Genomic DNA, 25,688 nt, shown 5'->3' on the forward strand with positions numbered 1-25,688 from the left:
TCCTCTCTCTGGGCGGGAATGTCCATTCACAACTGGCCCTGAGCAGTTCTTAATTTGTAATGAGAGAGATGCTGGGGCTCGAGCAATGATTTAATTTAAAATTTTAAACTTGCTATGTCTTTGAATGAGTGGTTACCAAAGATAATACTGCTGCACAGTCAGTCGTAAAGTGTTTATTTGAAAGAGTAGCCTACTGTCAAACTAGCGTTAGATGTTTACAATCACGTATTCTACCAGGGCTGCAACCAGGGCGCGGACAGCGGGGCAGCCACCAAAGGCACAAAGCCGGGGTGATGGGTGGGGCGAGAAAAATGGGGTGGACGAAAAAACTTGGTAGGGGTTAGAGCTTTGCAGAAGGACTGGGATAGCGGGGGTCCTGTTACCATACCAGGCCACCCTTACTTCGGCATTGCTGCTGGTGGTGGTGCTGCCTTCAGAGCTGGGTGTCCGGCCAGCAGCCGCTGCTCTCTGGCCACTCAGCTCTGAAGCCGATGTGGGTGGCCTGGCATGGTAATGGGACCCATGTGATCTCAGTCCCGCTGCAAGGCTCTACCCCATACTGTTTTTTTCATCCCCCCATTTTTCCACAGATACCCTGGCCTTGCGCCCTGGGTAGCTGCCCTGCTTGTCCCGCCCTGATGTATGGCTCTGATGGATACAATTGTGCTGAGAATTTTAAGTAAAACACATTTCAGAGCAAAAAATAGAGATTTTTTAAGGGTCATAACTGATGCGGCAAGCGGCGAGGTGCCTGGGCTATGAACTGCCAAGCCTAGAGATACTGGGGTTCACCCCCAACAAGTGTAACCCACACACCTTCTGAGTGTGATGTTCTGTCCCATCTAGTGGCACCAAGACAACTTAGAGAGAGAGAGTTAAATGAGTCTGCTCTACAGCCTTAGCTAATAGGCAGTTGGCTTTTAGCTCATGTGGTAGAGGCTCATGAACTAAGCTCCAGAGGTCCCAGGTTCAATCCTGCCAGCCCACAACCGTGGTCTATCGGTGCTACACAAGCCCCAACAGAAATTATGCACTGACCCTGAGTAAGAGGTAGCTGCACTACCCAGGAGCAGAGCAGGGACTGAATTGTGACACCGCAGGTCACAATTTGGTCCCTGGTTCTCCCTTTGCTCCAGTTGAGAAGTAAACGGTGCCAGCTCCCTACCAGGCATGGATTACTTTCCCATTGGTGCCAGCTTCATTGTTGTTGGGGTGGCCAAGGTCAGCCTGTTGCCAGTCCGCTCCCTGCCTGGGAGGGTGAGTAGTGGCTCTCGCCTCATGCTGTGACTTGCAGTATGGATAGCTTGAGCAGGGGAGGGAAGAGTTACCTTATGCCCTCTTATTCCCCTACACAGTGCGCAGGGCAAGCCAGGATCTTGCTGTCTAATATCTGAATGTCGATCTTGAGCTGTTCAGGGCAGATACTGAATCTTTTTTCTGTGACATTCTTAGCATGCTTTTGGGCTCTGAAAATCATTATTGATCATCATTGTTATTTTGAATCTTCAGTGTGAGCACAAGACTATACCTCTCCAAAAATGCTTACAAAAATCAAATCACATTAAGAATTGCAGACCACTGGCAACAGAAATGTAAATTTTTGCAAGGTGCAGATTTATCAGTGCTTCCATATTTTGAGCAGTCCTAGAAATGGAGTGTAAAACGGTAAAGAACCAGGTGCATGTGTGACTCCTATTACTTACCATGGGAAATTTGCATGCATTGAGGAGATAATATATCCCCAAGTAACAAATATGCCCTGATAGATTTTTGATGCGTATTCTGATTATTTGTATTTTCATCTTCACGATCTGACCACCAGTATGATGGGTGATACAGCATCTGCAGGACCCCAAAATGTTACCTCCCTCCATCCCTAAGAAAAGGGCTTCTAGTTGAGAGGTGGGATGCTAGAACCCGGAGGAGCTCCTTCAGGGGCACAAGGGAAGAAGGCAAAGCAGCTATTCCTAATTTCTAAGGAGCATATAAAGCATAATCTAGTGGAGAATGGCATCATAAGAACTAAGGCTGGAAGTTAAAGCCAGGCAAATTCAAATGAGGAAGGCACAGGTTTATTTTTATTTTTAACAATGAGGCTGATTAACCACTGGAACAAACTACCAAGGCCAGTGGTGGATTCTCCATCTCCTGATGACTCCCTATCAAAACTGGCTGTCTTTCTGGAAGATATACTTCACACACAATCATTGTGCCAGTACAGGAGTAACTAGATGAAATAATACGACCTGTGTTACAGAGGAGGTCAGACTAGATCATTTAGCGTAATGTGGTGGAGAGGGCAACTCTTTACTACCTGAAGAGATTTTCAAAAAACATAGGTACTTTGGTTTGGTTTGTTTTTGTTGTGAGCCTTGTTTGGAGTTAGCAGCCCAAAGATCTGAGGCCCTTTGGATTTAAGGCTCTCTTAAGATAAATAAGCTGACCTCTGTCCCAAAAGCAGGATTTTTCCTTTTAGAGTGTCCTGTTTTTTGTGAGGAGGACTTTGGACTGGGGCTCTGTCACGCCATCATTTAAACTCTGTACATAACCTGCTGTGACAGAGGTGCTACCTGGCATCTACATTTTTTTCAGTTCTGAGAAAGACAGTCAGACATTCCCTACAATTCACTGGATGCTTATTTTAAACTAAGCAAATTACTTCAAAGGAGAAAGAGCCATATTTTCAAAAAAGCTAGATTTCTAGCTCCCATTAAATATGATCCAGTTTTTCAGACGTTTTCAAACCCCAGCAACTCCCCATTGTGACACATGTGGCTAGGTTTTCAAACAAGCTTTTCTACACGTAGCAAATATTGCTTTCCCTGCAGTGTGCTTGAATATCTTTGACTATGTAAATAAATCCTCCCCAGCCGAGGGTTAGGGATTTTTTGGCAAATATTAGCCAGTAACTGAACTTTGTCTAAAACTAGAAATCTCAGGAAGAGTTAAAAAATGCTTCCTGCACCTTTGCTATTTTGAAAATCATCTCATTGTTACAAGTAAATCAGCTCAAGTTAAGTGGAACATTTACATGCATACTAGTGAATAAAGTTATAATAAGCAACTAGTCTTAATACTTTGCACTTTCATCTGAGCTCCTCAAAGCTCTTTGCAATCTACAATGAATAAGCCCCAAAGCACACCAGTGAGAAATAGGGACATTGTCCCAATTTTACAGATGGAGAGACTGAGGTACAGAGGGCTTAATTCTCATTGACTAAGTACTCTGTGGTGGGAGAATCGCAGCCAGAATATTTGAAAGATTTGCCCACTATCAAGTGGTGCTGACTGCAGTGTAAATGTCTCCAGAGATGGTCACCCAGCAAATCCATGGTCAAGCGGGGAACAGATCCCAACTCCCAGTACAGTCTGCTGGCTCCCAGGCTTGTGCTTTAACCTAGAATACCATCCTTTTGGTCCTGTTCTAGTAACTTATATTTTATCAAACTGGAATCATCCTTCTGTGCTATGCTGCTTTTTTTGCTTTTTTTTTTGAGTGAATAAATGAAGTGTTGGGTTGTCCTCATCTAACACGGCATCCTAGCAACCTACCCCTGGACATATGGTGGGCACAAAACATTCAGCTTGTCACAGTAGGAAAATATTAGCTAACAAAGCATTCACTTTAGCATCAGACAGATAGGGGACCCTCAGTCTGTTAATTTCTCTCAACCAAGGAGAGAATACAGGCTACAACCTCCCCTCCTAACTGCTGTTTGGTGACATAAGTAACATCCCACAACTTTCAAACATAGATTTTACAGTGTGAGCTCCTGGTCACAGACTCATGGACACCCATTTTCCTGCTCCCTGTGAGTGAAGTAACAACCCTTTCAAATTCCCCAGCAGTTTGCCCAGTTCAAAGACATATTTTTTCACAAGCACAAAGATTTAGTTCTTCTCAGGACTGATGGGAAACATTCTGCAAACAGCAGGAGCTGTAATAACACTATGCCCCACAGTTCTGACCTCCTGCATCCTGTGACCTGAATGAGATGCCCTTACTTGGTGCTGAAAAATAAAATCTGAGAGACGTAGAGTACATCTCGTGTGCAACTGGTTTCTAGCTCAGACACAAGCTGCAAGTATGGCTAATGAATAGAACAGGGGACTAGGTTTCAGCAGTCCTAAGTGCAGCTACAGAACTTGCTGTGTGACCTTGGGCAAGGTGTTGAACCATTTAGGTGAAATTCTGGTTTTGGGGGGTGTAGTTGTAATGTCTGATGTATGGTGCTCAAAGACATTCTGCCTGCATGGGAGGTGGGGGAAAGGAAGAAACAGCCACCTCAAAGGGGTGTGTGTGTGTGTGTGTGTGAGCGGAGTAGGTTTTGGGCACTAGCAGGTATGCAGACCCCTTACTATAATTGCAACTAGCAGGTAGCTCCCTCTTGGTCCAAGAAACACTAGTGGCCGCTCTCCCATGCTCTCAGTCTCCCATCTTGAGCAATGGCATTTGCCTGGTTCTTCTTGCACATGCTGTCTAGGAAAAGTAGGCAAAAAGGCTCCCTGTACAGCATTTCCATTCTAAAGTGCCCCTGCAGACACAGTCAGAATGTAGCTCTCTGTGACTCAGTTTACCAAACTGTAAAATGGGGATTTATTATATTTTTAATGCATGCTATGGTTTGCTGCTAGTAAACTACATTAATTGCATGTGTGAAAGTCTTGAGCACTGCACCATACTAGCAGGTCACAGAGTACAGTATAGCTTTAGAAACACACACACATTATCCTAGACATCTTTCTACATCAAAATCGCACTGTGGCTGAGGGACTCATTAATAAATTAACAAATCTTTTCTGGAACGAACTAGATGAGTGGAGAGTAAGACAATGCAATTTTTGGCTATCCCTAGAGCAGGGGGTCTCAAACTTCATTGCACTGCAACCCCCTTTGGACAACAAAAATTACTACATGACCCGAGGAGTGAGAACTGAAGCCTGAGCCAAAGCCCGAGCCCCACCGCCCTGGGCTCCACCCACTTTGGAGTTCCGACCCACAGTTTGAGAACCGCTGCCCTAGAGGACAGCGGACATGGAGGTAAGCAGAGATTTTAACAGGAGTTTTAGTAACCTATTGAGGTGTGTGTCAGCAGGTGTTGTGCCTTTGGTCTCTGGGCTATTTGGCGTTATGCTAGGTGACTGTGCAAGACTGGCTTGCAAACATTGTCAAGAAGTAGAACTAGGAGCTAATAAATCACTGAACCCTGCATCAAGTGTTACCCACCTCATCCTTGAAGATGATGCTCACTCACATCTCACCACTATTACATGTATGAGCTTTAGACTTTTCACATAATACCTAAGAATGCTATTTCCTCAATCAACTAACACCAGACATTTAGCAGTTACAAGCGTACGACAACCATCAGTTGGGAGACAGGCTTGAGGCCATGTGTAACACCATCAACAGTTGGAATAATTGAGATCACAAATGACTGTGTTTAAATTTTTTGTGCCCCCTTTGCCCCCAAGATGGGTGGTGCCACTCCATCTTGCCAAAAATGGACACTTGACTACATCAGGTCTAAGTCTGGTCCAAGGAGGGTAATGGGTCTGGTCATCATGGATATCAAATCTGTGTGATGTGTCTGACTTGGGTTCAAATTTGTATAAGCAGCGTGTCTCCATTTCGTTCTTTTGGAGTTAAACTATTTCTAGAGTGAGTCATCACACCCTTTACATATAAGCACATGATAACTGTTCTTGTGTTTTGCTGGGGTCATTAATTTTCGTTGTGATATGATGTCTGCTAATCTTTCATTATCTAGTCTGTGCACTTGTGATATCAATTGCAGCTAATTTAATTTATTTGTGCATCATGTCTTCTAGGTTTCATTTTCAAAAAGTTAAAATGACTTTAAGTTTGCTAAAGAAAGAGAGAAATTCAATAATAGACGAGGGACCAGTTCAGTCCTAGATTTCCCCAAAAGCTTAGTGACTAAGTGAGGGAATAATGGTAATGTTGTGGGATAAGTGTTGTTCTCGGCAGTTTGTTATGACAGGCCTATTTACGTATGGTGAGCCATTAAGTGAATCTGCATTTCCTCAGGGTTCTATTTGTGGCACTCATGCTAGTTTATATTTATAGGTTACCTTCTGGTCCTGTCTGTATTACATGTCTCTCTCGTCGATGACTGGGCTTGAATATCATTTAACTTTCTTAAACTGAATGCTGTCAAGATGAAATGGTTGCTGATTGGCCCACTTCAGGGGAGGCCTCTGTATTTCTCCTGGGTTGTTTCTATTAATGGCTGTCCTGCTTTACTAGTGTTGGACATTATGCTAATTGGTTGTTGATCTACTGCCCCTCTCCAACTTCCATAGTCCTGCTGCTGCTGCATCACTCTCCTTGCTCACTGGATTCCTCTCCACCCATCCTACTTTGCTCTTTCTTTTCCCCCCCTTCCCATCTCTCCTTTTCCCTTTGGTTCTACTAACTCATCCACTTCATGACATTCCCTTCATCTCTATCCCATTAATTCCCTGCACAAAAACAAATCATATTAATTTTAAAATTAACATAACAAGCAGTTTCAAGATACTCACTGAACAGTTGATTAAACTCATTAATTTGCATCTGTAAACTTGTACCCTACTCTCCCTACCTACTCCCTTCTGTTTGCTTTACCATGTTGGGTCAGGTCCTCATATAGGACCTGTTCTGTACGTATGAATGGGGGTGAGATGAATAATTTTATGTACGCAGGTAGTCCCATTGAGTTTAGTGGAATTAATCAGATTCATAAGATGCATTAATGTTTGCATGTTTGATGCCTTACTTTGTAAGTTTTGGGGGGGATTAAGGCAATATTTTTTATGTCTCAAGTATCTACCATACTCTAAGTATTAAATATTTAATAACTAAAAATAGGTCAAATTCTTTTGTCCTTAAGCAAATATTAAGGATTATGGAAACTGGCCCATTGGTTGTATCTTCAGCCCCAAGTCATCCTTTGTGTTTTGTATAAACTAAACACACACTTTGTTGAAGTAGTGTGGCCTAGTGGCTAGAGCACTAGACTGACTCAGGAGATCTGGGTTCTATTCTTGACTCTGCTGCTTGTCTTCTGGGTGACCTTAGGCATATTTAGGAGTCAGTGAAGAATTTTCCCGCTGTTATGCAGTATATGGAATTGGCACATATATTATATGGAGTTTTCTATTCCTCTGAATGAAAAACTACTCATCTTTGATCCAGCCTGGTATATTCTATGGACTCAAGCCTGCAAGTGCTCTTCTAGCAGAACTTCCATTGGCTCCAGTGGGAGTCCTCCACAAAGAGTGCTCACAAGATTAGTTCCCCTTTTTCTATGTAACCGATGTAACTGAAGGATCTAACCAATGGCCTGATCCAATACCAAGACTCTAATTCACGATATCATAACTTTCCATTTGTGACTACTTTAATTCAGTAGTAATCGCAGTTCTGACTAGTTCTTTCCAATGTCTACAGCTAGTACAAAACTTGGCAGCTAAACTGTTCATCAGATCCAGGACCTCCAATCATCTTAATCCAATGCTGAAAGCACCTCACTGGCTTTCAGTTAGAATAGCAGATCAACTTTAAGATTCTTTTGCTCACTTACACAGCATTGCTTGGCCTGGCTCCATTTTATTTTAAAGTTCCCTTCTCTCCATACTGTCTAAGGAATAAATTGGACTATAGAAATTGAGGGTCTTTTAAGAATGACCTCCAACCTTTTTGTTATCCAAGCTTGACAGGCCTGTGAATCTAGCTCAGGTTTAGCTCGAAGGTAAACAGAGAGAGAAAGAATTAAGCACACACTTAACATTTTAGTGTTAAGTATTTCACTTGTAAACGTGCGAATGGGATTGGGGGTTTTCTTTTTTGAATGTTTTGGACCAAATTCTGCTTTCTTTATTGCATAGGCAGTCGTGGTCTAGGAAGTGAGGGAAATTAGGATATGGACAAACTCATTCTACACAGAAATCAATGAAGAGAGCACTTAGCCGTGAACTACAGTTGAAGTATCAGCCATTTTGTATTTTATTTTAGTTCAATAGAACATTTTAAAGAATTTATTTTTTCCCTTGATAAAACAAATGAGGACTGGGAATTTTAAATGAAGAACAGTAATCTCTCCCCTGCCTATGCCTCTCAGAACCAGTGTTGTACTGACACCCTTTCTGCTTACCTGCCTACCTTCTTCAGCACGTCTCATCCCAGCCCTGGTCTCTAGGATGAAGGATTTGTGATGGATGCTTCAATGAGACAGTGCAACTCTAACCAGTTTTTAAGATCTCCTTCGTTCATTTTGATGGCTCTTTTATTGATTTTCAAACTGCATTTAATTTAAGTATAATTTCAGTTAAAGAAGAAATTAATGGGATCCAAGTTAGGAAATAGTAGTATTTTCAGGCTCTCTCTGGACCTGATTCTGCAGTCCCAATAAAATGAAACTTCTGTGGGAGTTTTCCCTCTCTGGGTACTGCAGTATTAGATCCTGAGGGAATATCTAAACTGCAAAAAAGCCACCCATGGCAATGAGTCTCTGAGCCCAAGTTAACTAATTTGGGCTCATTGGGCTTGTGCAAAAAGATGTTTCTATGCGTGATGGAGCCTGGTCTCTGAGATCTACCTCCCTTCACTACTCTCAAAGCCCGGGCTCCAGCCCAAGCAGGAACATTTACACTGCTATTTGTAGCCCCATAGTGCAAGCCCCAGTTAGTTGACCTGGTCTCTGAGACTTGCTGATGCATTTTTTTTTCAGTGTAGACATTCCCCTAGAAAGCCACAAACATCCCAGTGTGTTGACTACAGTATAACATCAAAATAACTACAAAAAGCAATGCAAAGGGCCAGAATCTACACGGCAGAATTACTTCATAGTTACACCACTGTGACCAAGAGTAGACACTTGCTCTCAGAGTTTTTATTTCTTCTTCATTGGCTTCAGCTAAATTAATTTGAGTTTCCAAGCCTTACAAACCTGGTGAATTAAAAACAATCAAGCTTGCTTCCCCATTTCCTGTAGGCTCTATTTATAATTTCTATAAGCCTTCATTACCTCTGTTCTACAGTATCCCATTCTTTGAACTAGAAAGGTCACATTGTAACTATGATTACTGAAGAAATTAATTCTGTATTGACATCATAGCTAGACAATTAAGTAGTCTTGGTAATAAGGCAGTACAGCTGTTAGAGAGTAGTCAGTGTGATAAAAGCTACTTTGTTTTAGCCTTCATTTTGGTAAATGTTGGTGAACTGAAATTATATGTAAATTTATTATGTGTGAATTAGTTTATTTTTAAAAATGTGAACATTTCCGGGAACGACACATTTCCCAGATTTTAGTGTCCAAACCATTATTGATGGTACATTTTATTTAAAAAAAACCCGCCCTATTGTATTGTATCTCATTAAATTACTGAACAGTCTCCCTGGACTTTGATCTTTCTCTCTGCTCCATTTATGCTGCAGATTAGGAGCGAAGAAAAAGTTTGTAGTGTTTTTTGTCCACAAGACTGTAATCTTTTCTTATCCATTTATCGTGACAGGTATCTCAATCCGAATGACATTTAATTAGATTGTAAACTAAAGAAATTACACAAATTACATAAATAGCAAATTATACACATATTGTGTGTTGCTTAATTTGCAGAGGTAAACTCACGTTTTTTGCCAGCTAAATATTCATCTTGCTAAAGAGAAAGCACTGTCACTGCACAATTTTCTTTCACCGTATCCAAGTCTGTCTAAACAAACTGCCTCAGGCAGTCTTCAAAGTCCACTGCCCCATCTGCAACACTTCCCCAGTTGCTGGTAGGGAACCCAGGCCCACCCTCTACACTGGGTGCCAGCCTAGGGACCCAACAATCAGCAGCTAAGGTCCATGCAGTCTCACCCTTGCTGCTGTTTTCCCTAGGCTTCTTCCTACTCCTTTCTCTCAACTCTGAGGAGTGACTGCCAATGCTCTATCTGGCCTCCTGGGGGCAATGTCAGCTGTCCCAGGCTCTGCAGACCTGGGTTCTAGACCCATGATTCACGAACTGGGGAAGATAAGTGTTTGGCTACTTAGTTCACATGCAGGGCTTGAGCCAGTAGGTGTGCTCAGAGGCTGTCTAACTCCACACCAAACAGTGGGAGGGGGCACTCACTTGAGAAGGGGCAGATCCCTGTTCAAATCTTTTCTCCTCAGCAGGACTTGAACTGGGAGTCTCCTGCATCTCAGGTCTGTACCCTGACCACTGGGCTAAAGGGAGGAATTCCTTGTGCTGCACACTCCCCGGCGGTTTTGTGGAGTTAGGTGGCCTCTGAGAATGCCTACTGGCTCAGGACCCACATGCAACTTAGGCGGCACTTACATTCATGAATCACTCTGGGATTTAGGCTGGAGATAGTTGCTTGGACACCTAGAGAGAGGCAGCAGTGCACATGTCCAGAGGCAGAAACATAGGCACAGGGGGAACTTTTGCTGCAACGATGTAGGCGCTAAGCGAGTTTAGGTGCTTATAGGGTTAGCTGGCAGCTGCATGGGAGTTTTGTGGATTGCAATGGGGCCTAAAAACAGGACTAAAGTACCTAAGTCCCTTTGTGGATCTGGGCCTCTGGGCTTCAGCTCCTTATTCGTAAAATGGGGATAATAGCACTTCCCTACCTCATGTGACATTGTGAGGATAAATAAAGTTTGTAAAATGCTCAGATACTAAAACAACGGGGGCCACACAAGAACCTTGGGTAGATAGAAAGATGGAAGCCCTGCACAATATCTAGGGACAGGACCATGATAAGAAGTCCAGCGGCACCCTTCCCTTTCTCAGTAGCTAGGATCTAGCTGGTGCCTCCTCTGCTTATCACCTTCTGTATCAGCTACTGATTAGTAGGTTCAGCTTCTAGCTACTGTGGGAATTGCACAGCCATACTGGGGCTTTTGGCAATTGACTACTGTTATGCTAATGTGGCAAATGATGCCACTTCTTAAGATGGCTGCCAGTGTAACTGACAACCTTGTTTTCAAATGCGTTTCATAACTTATTTGATTATACCACGAAGCATGAATCCTGCTTTCTTACCAACGTTTAAATTAGGGGGCTCAGCTGCTATTTCCTTTCAGCTATGCTTTAACATCTCAATTTTCCCAAACATTTTACATTCTAATTTATTGAAAATATTGTCTTGTGAGAAAAATCATATCTCTATCTACATATATCTATATATAATCTATTTGTTTATTTGATATTTTCAAGTTAGTAAGCGTGGAATTACAAAACAGACCTATGGGACTCCGTAAACCCTTGAGAAAGGTCTGCCTGTGCATATCTCTGTCGTAGTGGTACCAGAATAGTTGTGTGCTGTAAAGGGAAATGATAATAAACAGTAAAATGGTCTGATTTAAAGCAACAAAATTATCTGTCGTTCTGGTCAAATAATTGTATTTAACTTTGAAAACCTCATCCGTTGCTCGTTTCCACACTGTTACCCTTCCTCAATCCATATGGAAAACAAAATACCATTCAGTAACAGAGGCTGATTTAGAGATGGGGTTGGTTCCAATGTAAACAGTTCTTGGCTAGGCATTCTTCATAAAAGTGCACAGTCATTTTTACCATATAAAGTGGGAAACACAAAGCCTTAACTTAAAAGGCATTCTTTCCCACAAAGGCGAAGAGCTAAAATGTTTTAGCTGGCTGCAAGCTAGCTAAAGATAATTTAATACCAAGCCTCAGCACTAATTTATTTTTTCTACAGCTAGTAAGTATAAAACTTGTTGTAATATATATGCACTGTGGCAAACAGAAATACTGCTAAGTTTGGCAACGCAGATGGTCCAAACCTCTCTTAACAAATGTTCATTTTGTTTCCCTTGAATAAACTACAAGAAAGACATAAATAATTTTGCGTCATTCTGTTAAAAAAAAAAGAAATGAATAATTGAGTCATTTTTTTTCATGTTAGTCCATAGGACAAGCTAGACGTAAAACTATAGTTATCAACTACATGCTTACAACCCACACACTTCCAGATGTCCAGGACCACTGAAGCAATATATATATATAAGCAATATATATTTTCAAATATTAGTATGCCTAAGAGGCATTTACTGCAGATATTATTGTATTTACCATGAGAACATTGGATAACAAGAAGGTAAAATCCAAGTAAGGCCACTATGGGTGACTGAAATTTTGTTTAGAGTTGCTTAATTATTTAACCAATAGATAAGATAGTTATTGCAAGGCCTGTAAGCACCAAATGGAAGCCACAATGCAAAACATTAAAACACAATGCAAAACACAGTCAAAAATTCTAGTATGAAGGCTACCACACTAGAGATGTAATCAGTTCCTCGCTGGCTCAAAGAAAGGGTGAAAGGGAATATCAGGTTCAAAAGTAAACAAACAGCCCCTCAACTAATCTGTTTTCCTTCCCCTGAAAAGTAAACAAAATAAAGGAAGGTGACCATAGAAGTCAGGAATAAACCACTGTGGATTTGTAGCATTCAACAGTGGAGGGATAGCTCAGTGGTTTGAGCATTAGCCTGCTAAACCCAGGGTTGTGAGTTCAATCCTTAAGGGGGGCCATTTAGGGATATAGGGCAAAAACTGGGGATTAGTCCTGCTTTGAGCATGGGGTTAGACTAGATGACCTCCTGTGGTCCCTTCTAATCCTGATATTCTATGATTCATGCCATGAAAGTGATTAGCAAAGGGAATTTAGGGGACCTATGGTGTCCCCACAGAGATCCCTCCCCTTATTATTCCACTAGAGCAGTGGTTCTCAAACTTTAACAACCCACGAACCCCTTTCACTAAAATGTCAAGTCTCGTGAACCCACTCCTAAAAATGAATATTTCCAGAGATTTTCTCCCTTACCTCAGCATAAATTATAAAAGCAGTGATCTTGGAAATATAAAATTTGTTTTTATGACATGCTTAGTACACACTATTTATTATTATTTATCATTACAGTATTTTATTACATTATGAAAATGGTAACACTTTTCCAAGATCTCACTTTTGTAGCTTGTATGACTTTTAATTAAGCATGTTATAAGACAAGGCTCCTATCAGAGGCTCCAGTAGAAAAAAGTGGTGCGGGGACAAAGCTCCCGTGCACCCTGGGGCCTGGGGGGGCACCACTGGAAAAGTGGGTGGGCCGCGGGGGCCATCAGAAAAAAAGGGGAGGGACCCACCGTGGGGGCACCGACTTGGGGGCAGCATGTGACCCTCGTCACTCCCCAATCCTGGTGCCTCTGGCTCCTATGTTTCATCAAGGAGTATCAGGTGTGAAACAGCATGAAGGTATTTAAGAAGCCAACTCAAAGAGTTCCTCCTACACAAGGATTCAGGTCTTGAGCAGTTCAGGCAAACAATGCACGTTACAACAAAGCTTAAACTTGTTCTTCATAATAATTTAAAAACAACACTAACACCCTATTTAATTTAAAAACAACAAAAAATATCCACCTCCCTTTCCATTTCGTATAAGGAGTCTTGAAGTTTAAATATCCTCAGTGTGATAGATATGCTTGCTTTGATCTGCTTAGCTCTTGGAAGTCCCCAAGGCTCTGGGCTGCTGGCCCCGTGCTGCCCGGGATCCCTATGGACAGTTCTGTCCGCCATTAGGGAATTTTTTCCCGAGAACCCCCTGTAACATTTCGTGAATCCCCAGGTTTGGGAACCACTGCACTAGAGGATGGTGTAAAAGACCAAGTAGCCCACCCCAAACCTGGTAGAATCTATGGGATCCGCAGAGGCCAGATCCATTACATGAAGCCCCTGTGATTTTGCCTTCCCTTCCTCCCACCTCCCTGGCAGCATGGTTCCGATGGATCTGCATCCCCAAGGACTCTCGGAGACTCTATAATTCTCAGGCTGTATTATCTTTTCCAGGGAATCTATGGGATACAGAAGGGGAAGATGTGTCCTGAGCAACTCCAGGCTCTACAGTGAGGTTTACACTGGATCTGGAGGAGAGTATACATGGTGCTGAGGAGGTGACAGAATTCTTCTTCTGCATGGAATGGGGGAGATCCATGAATGGATGGTTCTCTCTGAGAGGGCAAGTAGATGGTATTGTATTGGCCCTGGGAGGAGTTCCCCAAAAATGCGTCATCGACTGAGAAAGCTTTGCCTCTGCTCTAGTCAGGACTTAACCTGTGGTCTGACCAGCCCTAACAAGTCATGACTGGCTTACAGCAAAATCAGGCAAGAGGAAGTTTCCTGCTCCTCCCCCCTCCCATCCCCTTGAACCTCTACTAAAAGTGACAGGAATCATAGTAGGGGGATAATAAGGGTATTATTACATGGAGCCAAGGTTTGTAATAGGCTGACTCAGCCAAAATGGCAAAAACAATCCAGACACTTTAGCTAAAAATGATCATTGTTAATGCGTAAAGAAAAGGTTAATCCCATTTAAAACAAAAACGACCTCATATCTTTTGGCTTCTTGGTATTTAGAAATACTGGGTTAACGATGCAACATCTAGCTATCCATCTTTCCATTCATACTCTCTCCCCTCCAACCTCACAGCTAGTCCTCTTTTTAGCTTCCTGCCTCCCAGTCCACTGGGTCCTCTCCATCTGACATTCCACCTAATGTGTCACCCTTCCTTTTTGTCTAGGAGCTGCTGCTCCGCCACACACTCACTTGCTGGATCTAATTGACACCCTTCCCATCTGATATCTATGGGGAATACCAGCAGAGAGGTCATCCTTGGCTAATTAGTACAAGTGTAGGGGTTAAGCATATCTCACAATTTACAAATCTTACTTAAAATTGTTGGTTTTGACAGAGTTTGTTACAGCAGATTTAGTTTTTTGATTAGTTATAGAAACAAATTTGGAACTAACATTTTGTTATGTTAAAAGAACACCATGAAAGTGTTCTTCATCATTTAGGGGCCAATCAGAGTCTTTCCACTGACTTCCAGAAGCTTTGGAGCAAGCCCTCACAAAATAATGTTTACTGTTGTGCATAACACATTGTAAACTGGGAATTGAAATCTGCTTCCATACCTAAACGTGTTTTCCTCCATTGTTTGTTGTTGTAAAGGTCAGATTTGGGATGAGAGCTGGGCTTCTGGCACTATTTTTTGTTTGTTTTCAGAAAAATGGACCCCTTCTGTGTTTGTTTTCAGAAAAGAAACATCTAAAGAATTATTTGGATATTTCAAACAAATATGAACAACAAACAGATCAAATTTAGTGCATTCTTTTATCATAAAACAATTCAAATTGCTCAATATATACATTTGGAATGCGAGGATAATTTCTGGTGGTCTTTTGTTGACAAAGAATGAGGCATCAAGAAGAGAGTAGTGTAAAGCTGGTGGATTGACAAGGTTACAGTTTGCATTAGAATCAGAATGCCAGATCCAAACACTCCTGAATTTGGGTAGTGTTTGTAAATGAACTGGGATCCTGATCCAAATTTTGCAATCAATCTTTAGTAAAACCCAGATTGGAATGTTCCTAAACTTTAAGGGGTTTAAAATTTGGATCCAGAATAAAATTTGAGCCCATCTCTCCCATCAATATTTAGGCATATTTATCACAAATCACTCAGTTTAAAGGTATTGGTCATATTTTTACAGCTGTTGAACAACAAAAATTCCAATTAGAATCATGGCAGCTGTGGTTGCTTGGCACCATTTAAAATCAGGTTATATCACTCTCCCTGACATGCTCATCTTTGTATTGCTTCCCATGCCCATTAATAAAACTGACCCTTTAATTCCTTCTAGTCCTTCCCTTGCCCATGAATAAGAGTGGACATAAAACTCCTTTTATTGTTTGTGTGCCCCTGAATAAGTTTGAGCATTTCACTGGTACTTTCCCAACATTTGGTTAGAAATCATAGAAATCATAGAATATCAGGGTTGGAAGGGACCTCAGGAGGTCATCTAGTCCAACCCCCTGCTCAAAGTAGGACCGATCCCCAATTAAATCATCCCAGCCAGGGCTTTGTCAAGCCTGATCTTAAAAACTTCTAAGGAAGGAGATTCCACCACCTCCCTAGGTAATGCATTCCAGTGTTTCACCACCCTCCTAGTGAAAAAGTTTTTCCTAATATCCAACCTAAATCTCCCCCACTGCAACTTGAGACCATTACTCCTTGTTCTGTCATCAGCTACCACTGAGAACAGTCTAGATCCATCCTCGTTAGAACCCCCTTTCAGGTAGTTGAAAGCAGCTATCAAATCCCCCCTCATTCTTCTCTTCCGTAGACTAAACATCCCCAGTTCCCTCAGCCTTTCCTCATAAGTCATGTGTTCCAGTCCCCTAATCATTTTTGTTGCCCTCAGCTGGACTCTTTCCAATTTTTCCCCATGCTTCTTGTAGTGTGGGGCCCAAAACTGGACACAGTACTCCAGATGAGGCCTCACCAGTGTCGAATAGAGGGGAACGATCACGTCCCTCGATCTGCTGGCAATGCCCCTACTTATACATCCCAAAATGCCATTGGCCTTCTTGGCAACAAGGGCACACTGTTGACTCATATCCAGCTTCTCGTCCACTGTCACCCCTAGACCAGAACTGCTGCCTAGCCATTCGGTCCCTAGTCTGTAGCGGTGCATTGGATTCTTCCGTCCTAAGTGCAGGACTCTGCACTTGTCCTTGTTGAACCTCATCAGATTTCTTTTGGCCCAAACCTCCAATTTGTCTAGGTCCCTCTGTATCCTATCCCTACCCTCCAGCGTATCTACCTCTCCTCCCAGTTTAGTGTCATCTGCAAACTTGCTGAGGGTGCAATCCACACCATCCTCCAGATCATTTATGAAGATATTGAACAAAACCGGCCCCAGGACCGACCCTTGGGGCACTCCACTTGATACCGGCTGCCAACTAGACATGGAGCCATTGATCACTACCCGTTGAGCCCGACAACCTAGCCAGCTTTCTATCCACCTTATAGTCCATTCATCCCGCCCATACTTCTTTAACTTGCTGGCAAGAATACTGTGGGAGACCGTATCAAAAGCTTTGCTAAAGTCAAGGAACAACACGTCCACTGCTTTCCCTTCATCCACAGAACCAGTTATCTCGTCATAGAAAGCAATTAGATTAGTCAGGCATGACTTTCCCTTGGTGAATCCATGCTGACTGTTCCTGATCACTTTCCTCTCGTCTAAGTGCTTCAGAATTGATTCCTTGAGGAGCTGCTCCATGATTTTTCCTGGGACTGAGGTGAGGCTGACTGGCCTGTAGTTCCCAGGATCCTCCTTCTTCCCTTTTTTAAAGATGGGCACTACATTAGCCTTTTTCCAGTCATCCAGGACTTCCCCCGATTGCCATGAGTTTTCAAAGATAATGGCTAATGGCTCTGCAATCACATCCACCAACTCCTTTAGCACTCTCGGATGCAATGCATCCGGCCCCGTGGACTTGTGCACGTCCAGCTTTTCTAAATAGTCCCGAATCACTTCTTTCTCCACAGAGGGCTGGTCACCTCCTCCCCATGCTGTGCTGCCCAGTGCAGTAGTTTGGGAGCTGACCTTGTTCGTGAAGACAAAGGCAAAAAAAGCATTGAGTACATTAGCTTTTTCCACATCCTCTGTCACTAGGTTGCCTCCCTCATTCAGTAAGGGGCCCACATTTTCCTTGACTTTCTTCTTGTTGCTAACATACCTGAAGAAACCCTCTTGTTACTCTTAACATCTCTTGCTAGCTGCAACTCCAGGTGTGATTTGGCCTTCCTGATTTCACTCCTGCAAGCCCGAGCAATATTTTTATACTCATCCCTGGTCATTTGTCCAATCTTCCACTTCTTGTAAACTTCTTTTTTGTATTTAAGATCAGCAAGGATTTCACTGTTAAGCCAAGCTGGTAACCTGCCATATTTACTATTCTTTCTACACATTGGGATGGTTTGTCCCTGTGACCTCAATAAGGATTCTTTAAAATACAGCCAGCTCTCCTGGACTCCTTTCTCCCTCATGTTATTCTCCCAGGGGATCTTTCCCATCAGTTCCCTGAGGGAGTCAAAGTCTGCTTTTCTGAAGTCCAGGGTCCGTATTCTGCTGCTTTCCTTTCTTCCTTGTGTCAGGATCCTGAACTTGACCATCTCATGGTCACTGCCTCCCACGTTCCCATCCACTTTTGCTTCCGCTACTAATTCTTCCCAGTTTGTGAGCAGCAGGTCAAGAAGAGCTCTGCTCCTAGTTGGTTCCTCCAGCACTTGCACCAGGAAATTGTCCCCTACATTTTCCAAAAACTTCCTGGATTGTCTGTGCACCACTGTATTGCTCTCCCAGCAGATATCAGGGTGATTGAAGTCTCCCATGAGAACCAGAGCCTGCAATCTAGTAACTTCTGTTAGTTGCCAGAAAAAAGCCTCGTCCACCTCATACCCCTGGTCCGGTGGTCTATAGTAGACTCCCACCACGACATCACCCTTGTTGCTCACACTTCTAAATTTAATCCAGAGACTCTCAGGTTTTTCTGCAGTATCATACTTGAGCTCTGAGCAGTCATACTGCTCTTTTACATACAGTGCAACTCTCCCACCTTTTCTGCCCTGCTTGTCCTTCCTGAACAGCTTATATCCATCCATGACAGTACTCCAGTCATGTGAGTTATCCCACCAAGTCTCTGTTATTCCAAGTCTCTGTTAGCTACAGTAAAGTTTAGCTCATTTTATTTTGCTGGTTACATTTTAAGCACAGACTCTCATCTTCTTGACTAAACTTGAAACACACAACTTTTCCCACTATCCACTCAGTCCTCTAATTCCATTTGCTTCATGATTTAAGGGATTTTTCATGATTTAAGGGATTTCGGGCTGGCTGCTTAACTCCTGCAGCTGATTTTCATTAAAACTTTGATGAGAAACTTAAGTTGGAAGTGCAAACATCTGCAGTTAAACATCCTCATCATTAATGGACTTTTCTCAGAACATAACCCTGTCACACCAGGAACAAACAGCAGCAAAAAATCCAAATTACCCATTATGGTAGTTAACCTAACATAACCCTTGAGGGTCTGAAATGAAACTCATTACAAGATTTGCTTTTTACACAGTGAGCTCCCACTAGTCAAAAAAATGTAAAGATCTTTGTCAGGTTAAAAACCCTTTTGGTTTGTTTGAAATGGACGCATACCAAAAGCAGGGATCAAACTATGTTTCCACCAAAAAGGTCCCTAAGTCTTTCCATGCCAATTTTTATTGCTGGGAATGGCACTTTTGATTATGGTTACTTTGAGGCCTACGTTTTCAAGTGATTTTTGAGTACCCCAATTTCTGAATACCTAAATTCAGATGCCTGACAAAGGGGCCTGATTTTCAGAAGGGTTTACCTATTTTTGGTCCAGCTATTTTTGGTCATCACTTTATAAAAAATCAGGCCTCTTTACTTGGGTGCCCAAAAATGAAGCATCCAAAATATCACTAGAAGCTTTTGGGAATTTAGGCCAAAGGATATTGGGATAAGTCAAATATGGGAATGAACTGCTGTCAAATACATCATTTCATTATTATTTTAAGGTGTGGGCTTTCATTGCCAGCCAGAACTTTATAAGAAGTACTACTCTTCCTATTTTGATGGCAGTCATTGGCTCCTTTTGCCTCAACTGCTGTAAGCTTTTCCTCACGGGATCTCTCTCTCCCATGGCACCTTTCTGCTCTCTAGTCTATCAAAAATGCTGTTGCTGAAAGTAATCTCCTTTCCCTATCACTCCTATGATATCACCCCTCCTCCCCCAAAACCCTGAGCTGGCTTCCTCTCCTACTGCAGCAAGTTCAGTCACCTTTGTCTGTACTACTAAGATGCACATAATTTCATTACTCCCTACATCTCTGTTGTCAGTGCCTCCTATGATGCCTCTTTCTTTTCTCAGGTCTGTCTCTATACGGCTCCCTTCATCTCCCACTGTTGCTTCCTCCCTTCATTCCTGCCATTCCCCATGTTTGGCATACACTTTGTCTTTTCTTGCTCAGTAGTCCAACACCACTCCTTCGAATCCTTCCTTACAGCTCCCTTCTTCCACTAATCCTTCCTACACTGAGTTCCTCAGCAGTGTTGGGCCCCATTCACCATTGCTCTACACCTTATATAATCATTAACACCAGTGCCTGGTAGATGTAAAATGTTATCATTCTGGACCAGAAGCATTTAACCTCACATTGCACTGGGTTAAATAACTACACCAAGTTCAGGGCAACGCTGAATCAGGGCCATGTGTCCATTCAGACACCTGAACCATTGTCCAATGTTTAATGTTTGTCTGTCTTAGATTACAAACAATTCCAGTGTTTTGCAAAGCGCTGTTCGCATTTATGGGGCTCTATAAATGAAAACCACTGAAAAATACAACCACAGAGCTCAAAAGAAATCTGCTTGTCAGTCTGCAGATCAAATTCTAACACATATTCTACTTATTTTTAAATGGTTTTATTACATGTTGGTAACTAACTACCTCTTCACAGAGCTGAATCCTGATTTTTTTTTTATCTTGTCTGGGTTGTTACTAGAATAGAGATGGATCCACACTATGCTCCCAGACCTGGACACCCCAAAATCAGTGTGTGAAATTTGAATGTAGACCAAGGTCTCACTTTTGCAAAAGGTGTCTGACTTTTGTAACTGTCCAAACCATAACCCAATTGTTCTCAAACACTGATGTATTCAAAAATTGGCTGTCTCTAAGCAGAACCTTTCCAATAAAATATTTTAAATTTTTTACATTTGGCAAAAATAATTCCTGGCCTAAATCCATTAACTTCAGCATAGTAACACAAAAGATTAATTTGGCCCTGTGCAAACTGCTCTCTGTCCATACATCCCCCCCTTCCTGTATTGTGATGCTTTTCCCCTCACCTCATTCTTGCGCTAGGGAATCTAAAATTATTGAAAGGTTTGAATAAGCCACTAAAAGTTCTGATGCTTTTAAGTGTGTTTTTCATACCTATCTTCCTAACATGCCTATGAACAGCAATGTCTAGGCTCAGTCTCAGAAACAGAATCCCAGCGACCCTATTTATACTCATGTTTACTTTCCTAATACAAATTCTCCCTACTGATTTTGCTCCTCTCTCTCACCTGGATGCCTTTTGCTAAATTCTTCTCTAGCCCCAACTTTGGAAGGAAATCTCCCATCCTTAGTACTTGCAAATCTAGCCCACTTCTCTTATTACTTTCAAAGGAACCATTGATTGGTAGTTCATGACCCAGTACTTGCTCAAATCAAACCCTTCCAAGAAGGTATTGCATTCTTCAAGAAGACACCCTGGATCCTGTACTACGGAAGGATTAATGGCAGAGCTACCTGTGCCAGTGGGGAGCAACACTACAGAAGCATCTGAACTGCAGAGAAAGAAAGAATGTAGGAAATGGATGGAAAGCCATGTGTAGGAGGGAAAGTCCATTACGGTATGAACAACACTGACCAGCACACTAGACTCCTAGGGTACAGCTACACTGCAAATCAAGGTGTGATTGAAGCATGGATAAGCATACCCATACTAAGTTTAATGTAGCTAGTGTGGGTAACAATAGCAGTGAAGAGGCAACTGCATGAGCTGCGGCATGAAAACCCACGTACTTACCCATGCTTCCCATGAAGCTTGTACTAAAGTGGTTAGCCCACACTGCAGCTTGCAGCACTGTATCTTCGCTGCTAGCATTACCCGTGCTACCTGGATTAACCGGAGCTCCCTGAATGACCTGAACAAAGTTTCACTCCTCTTCCAGGGAAGTTGTATGTGTTGCATGGAGCTAGGAACGGTGCATTATTGGGGAGTTTTTTGTAAAAGGACAGCAGAGTATAAAGATGTATGGGTACCTGTCCTCAAGGGTCTGTCCAGTTACTGGGATTCAGTACTCTCACATGACATTCAGGTATTTAATATTCTTGTATCAAGCCTAAAAGGGTTGGGGTTCAAATCAGATACACAGGTAGGCTAAAATTCCAGCTAGTTCTGAATTTTTCTAAAACCAGTTCTTCCATTCACCATTAGTTTTTAGGTTATCAAATCAGGAAAAGGAGAAAAGTAAAAGGCTAAGAAATATTGACCAGTGTGTTCCCTTGTACCACAGGCTTTCTTCTGCTTCCCTTCAATTATTCAATAGGTTCATAGTATCACAGCCTCAGCAAAATCTAAGAACAACACACCAATGTAAACCCAGCCAAAAAAGTATGTATTTTTAGAAGTTCCCACCCACTGTATTTCTAATCCTTCATATTTGCCAGTGCATTATCTAAATAAGAATGGTTTGCAGGGCAAACTCTGTATAGTATTAATGCCACATGAATAAATGTCATGAATTCTTTGTGGTTTAGACCTACATTCTGGCTATATTGTGGTTTGTTTGCGTTGCGGTTAAGTACAGGCCTTCACTGGCACCATAGTCTACCAGGATGCATTACGTACAACGATTCTGTGGTTCTATAACTCTACCTCATAAACCCACCCGCTGTATAATTCGGCACTGTTCAGCATGACTAGCAGCCTCTGTCTGCTTGGGGGAGTTATAGGCCTGAGCCAATGTTTAGACTAAGGAGTAGACTCAAGCAGGGCTGTGTAAGGGATTCTCTACTGTGGTTCACACTGATTGTGGATAAAGAGCTCAAGCTCACAAAACGGCTAGTTTTAAAATGCACACTTAGGGAGAAATCCTGTTCCCAAGGCCCAGCCTGAATAGTTGGGCTGGTGCTGGGGAAATCTGTGAGGGCTTGAGGGAGGAGTCTTCTTCACTCAGGCTGCAGAGAGAAAGAGAGCTGCTCTCTGACCTCTACTCCATTCTCAGGACTGGAGTAGTCTTCCCAGCCCTAGCAACCAATTCTAACCCAGGGGTCACTGGGCAGTGGATCCATGCAGCAGCAGATCTACCTGCCCTGCCCCAAAAGAATGTCTGTACATGGCCAGACAGGGAGTTGCCATGCAGCTGGGCTCTGAAGCACACAGGGCATGTACCTCCATTATGTAGGGGCTGAAATCCAGCTCCCATTCCTCACAATGGAGCCTCAGTGGTTCTGCAAGTAGGGCCCTCTGCACCATTGGAGCGGGGGGTAAGATTCAGTGCTTAGGGACAGATCTAGTGTCCACAGAAGTGAGTGGAAAGACTTCCATTGGCTTCAGTGAATCAGGCCTTAGTGCAAATATTAACTATTTAAAAGATAAAATAAAATAGAACAAATTACACCTTTCATGTATCTTCATCCGTGAATGGGGGTGACAGAGAGTGTCTTTCCTAAGCCGTGTGCAAACTATCACTCAGGACTTTCCTGGTGTAAAGTCCAATAGGTTAAACGAAGCACACGCAGTCTGGTTTTGTGGAGTCATTCAGTGTGATTATACCCAGAAAGGCTAGGAGTTTCATCTGTTAAAAGCTTATGCCCGTTATCCTGTGAAACTCAGTTACAAAACCCATTTGTCTCTTAAATCAAGCATTCATTCAGGGACTTTCCATTTTGTAAGCAACAGGTGGAGATACTGCTTCCCAGTGGCTAATTCCAAGCCTGTGGAGAAGAGATGTGCTTCCTACATTATGGAATGTATCCAAACCCAGGCAAGCTCCCCCCTGCCTACATATTAAGCTGGGCAAACTTTAGGTTCAACACTTTCTCACGTAGGTCACATTTCGCCCCAGAGAAGTAGTGGAGTGGGCAGGCCTTTCCTGAGATTCCTCAGCTGTTTGGAAGCACAGTAATGTGGGTGAAGTTTGCATAATCAAATTTGGCCTTATATCGAAGCCCTATTGTCCCAGAAGATTTTTTTTCCAGGATGCTGTACATTTACTTTCATGGTTATTACCATTAGTAATCAAAGCATGGTAAAAACATTTAGTTTCATGACATAAGATATCAGTGTCATAACTGTGATATCAACACAGCTGTGCTTATCTCTCCTTTTTCATTTTCTCTCTCATTTTCTGATGTTATGCTAGAGCAATTACTCTTTCCCTTCCCATGACCTTAGGTGACTTAATTTGCCTCCTACTTTGTATCTCCCACACATGCGACATTGATCTGTCTCTAGAGTGCCTTGAAGTCATTTATTTTCTTCTCAGTTTTTTTTAAATAGTTCAGCTCAGATGCAGCCTTACTGAAACCAGAAGTCTAAAGTAACTTCAAGAAGAAAAGATTGCAAGAAAACTTACCACAACAAAATAACTTTAGGAACTTCCTGATTTCTTCTGTCATTAGTCCTACTATCATACTTTCTGTAATGTTTAAAATCTATGCAGGTGTTTTCTTTGCAGGCAGTTTCCTACATACCCTTTGATTTATTAACTTTAACCACAAAAGGAACCTCAATTTCCAGAGCTGGATTTTATGTAAGAGACAAAAGAAAAACTTCTGTAATATAGTAAATTTTTTTTTGGCAAACTCTTTCTTGAAATCCAAGTGAATTTAAGGATCCAGTGACTATTGTGACAATTAACCCTTGTAAAATAACTCTGGACAGGCCTATTTAGTTATGCTGGCAGGAAAGTCAGAGACATGCTAAGCTAGTACCACTTTATATAGTACAGCTGTTTATTCAAAGCAGGCAGGGCATGTGTCTATTCTGAAGTCTGAAATTTCTCTTTTATCCTGAAATGCAACGTCCAAAATCCCCCCACAAAACTACAATATCACTTGAAGGTTCAAATGATTAAACTAACTTTATCCAGATGGGAATTTCACCACAAGAACATGAAAGGAGAAAGCTCAGACTCTAGAGAGAGAATGGAGTTACTGTACCTCAGCAAAAGGCACCCAACTTCCAGTAGCAACTGACTGCTGCTGCCCTCTGATAACAGCGGATTCTTGATTGCTGACCGCTGAGCTACCTTCAATGTCAAAATGAAAAACGCTGCCCTCGCTTGAGGCAGTGCTGGAGAAGAAACATCCCAAGAAGAATAATATAGGAAAAACAAGGGGCCAGGCTGAGATCAAAGCCATTTCCTCCCCTTACATCCAGCAGTGGTCTTCTAGCTTCTTAGTAATTGTTTACCCACTTCTGCAATCAGCCCCCACCCCCTTTCGTTTAGTAGTGCCTCAGATATTTTAACTTTCTCTCAGCTTTCAGTTTCCAGATGTGGCACTTCAAGGCAGCCTGACCAGATCCTTATTTAAAAAAGAAAAGCTCTTTTGCTTCCTCCCTCGCTCGCAGTCTGTGCCTGTGGCTCCTCTTTTTCCCTAGAGGCTTCAGCTGAATAACATGCAGATGGGCAGTGCTTAAACAGAGAGTGTCAAACACAGATTGTATTCCAGGAAAGCACCACAGCTCCCCAGCCACCTTATCTCCACTCTGTCAGGATACAGACTGAGTCTGTATTCAGGGCTCTGGCTTCCTTCATATGTTCACATCATTCCTTTTTACCTTTAGATTTGGGATCCTCCCACTCAAACTTTGCCATTCAGAAACTGAGGTCAGACCTTTACTCTCCCCTCCCACCCCCGCAGTTAGGACATAATCTGACTGCTCCAGAATAAGAATCAACTCTCATGATTATATTTTTAGCACTTCTTCTTTATTCAGCCAAAGACAGAAAGGTGCCAGATTTATTAAAAACTTTAGAGGTCCCTACTTGGGAGGGGGAGTATGGGCGTTGGCAGGGGGATCAAGATTCAGAATGTGCCAAGTGTTAATAGGGCTAGTGACTTTTCTGTTGATCAAGATTTCATGCTTGTGTGAGAGAATGGAAGATATTGGTCTTATTGAAACTGTCCAGCTAATATGCTTAATTGAAAATCCCCCTTTTTCCTGAGCCTCACCTCCCATTTTCATGTCTGC

The 25,688-nt window shown here is 42.4% G+C and overlaps 1 protein-coding gene across 1 annotated transcript in view; it reads right to left on the reverse strand.

Moving 5' to 3' along the window:
- Positions 1-25,206, reverse strand: part of LAMA4 (laminin subunit alpha 4) — a 145,870-nt gene extending 120,664 nt beyond the window's left edge. Inside the window, exon 1 of the mRNA XM_048844760.2 lies at positions 24,653-25,206. Coding sequence (XP_048700717.2) covers positions 24,653-24,853 — 201 coding nt within the window. The 5' untranslated portion in view covers positions 24,854-25,206. The remainder of the gene's footprint in view (positions 1-24,652) is intronic.
- Between the last annotated feature and the right edge of the window lie 482 nt (positions 25,207-25,688).

The sequence above is a fragment of the Caretta caretta genome, chromosome 3, assembly GCF_965140235.1.
Source record: "Caretta caretta isolate rCarCar2 chromosome 3, rCarCar1.hap1, whole genome shotgun sequence".
Lineage (NCBI taxonomy): Eukaryota > Metazoa > Chordata > Testudines > Cheloniidae > Caretta > Caretta caretta.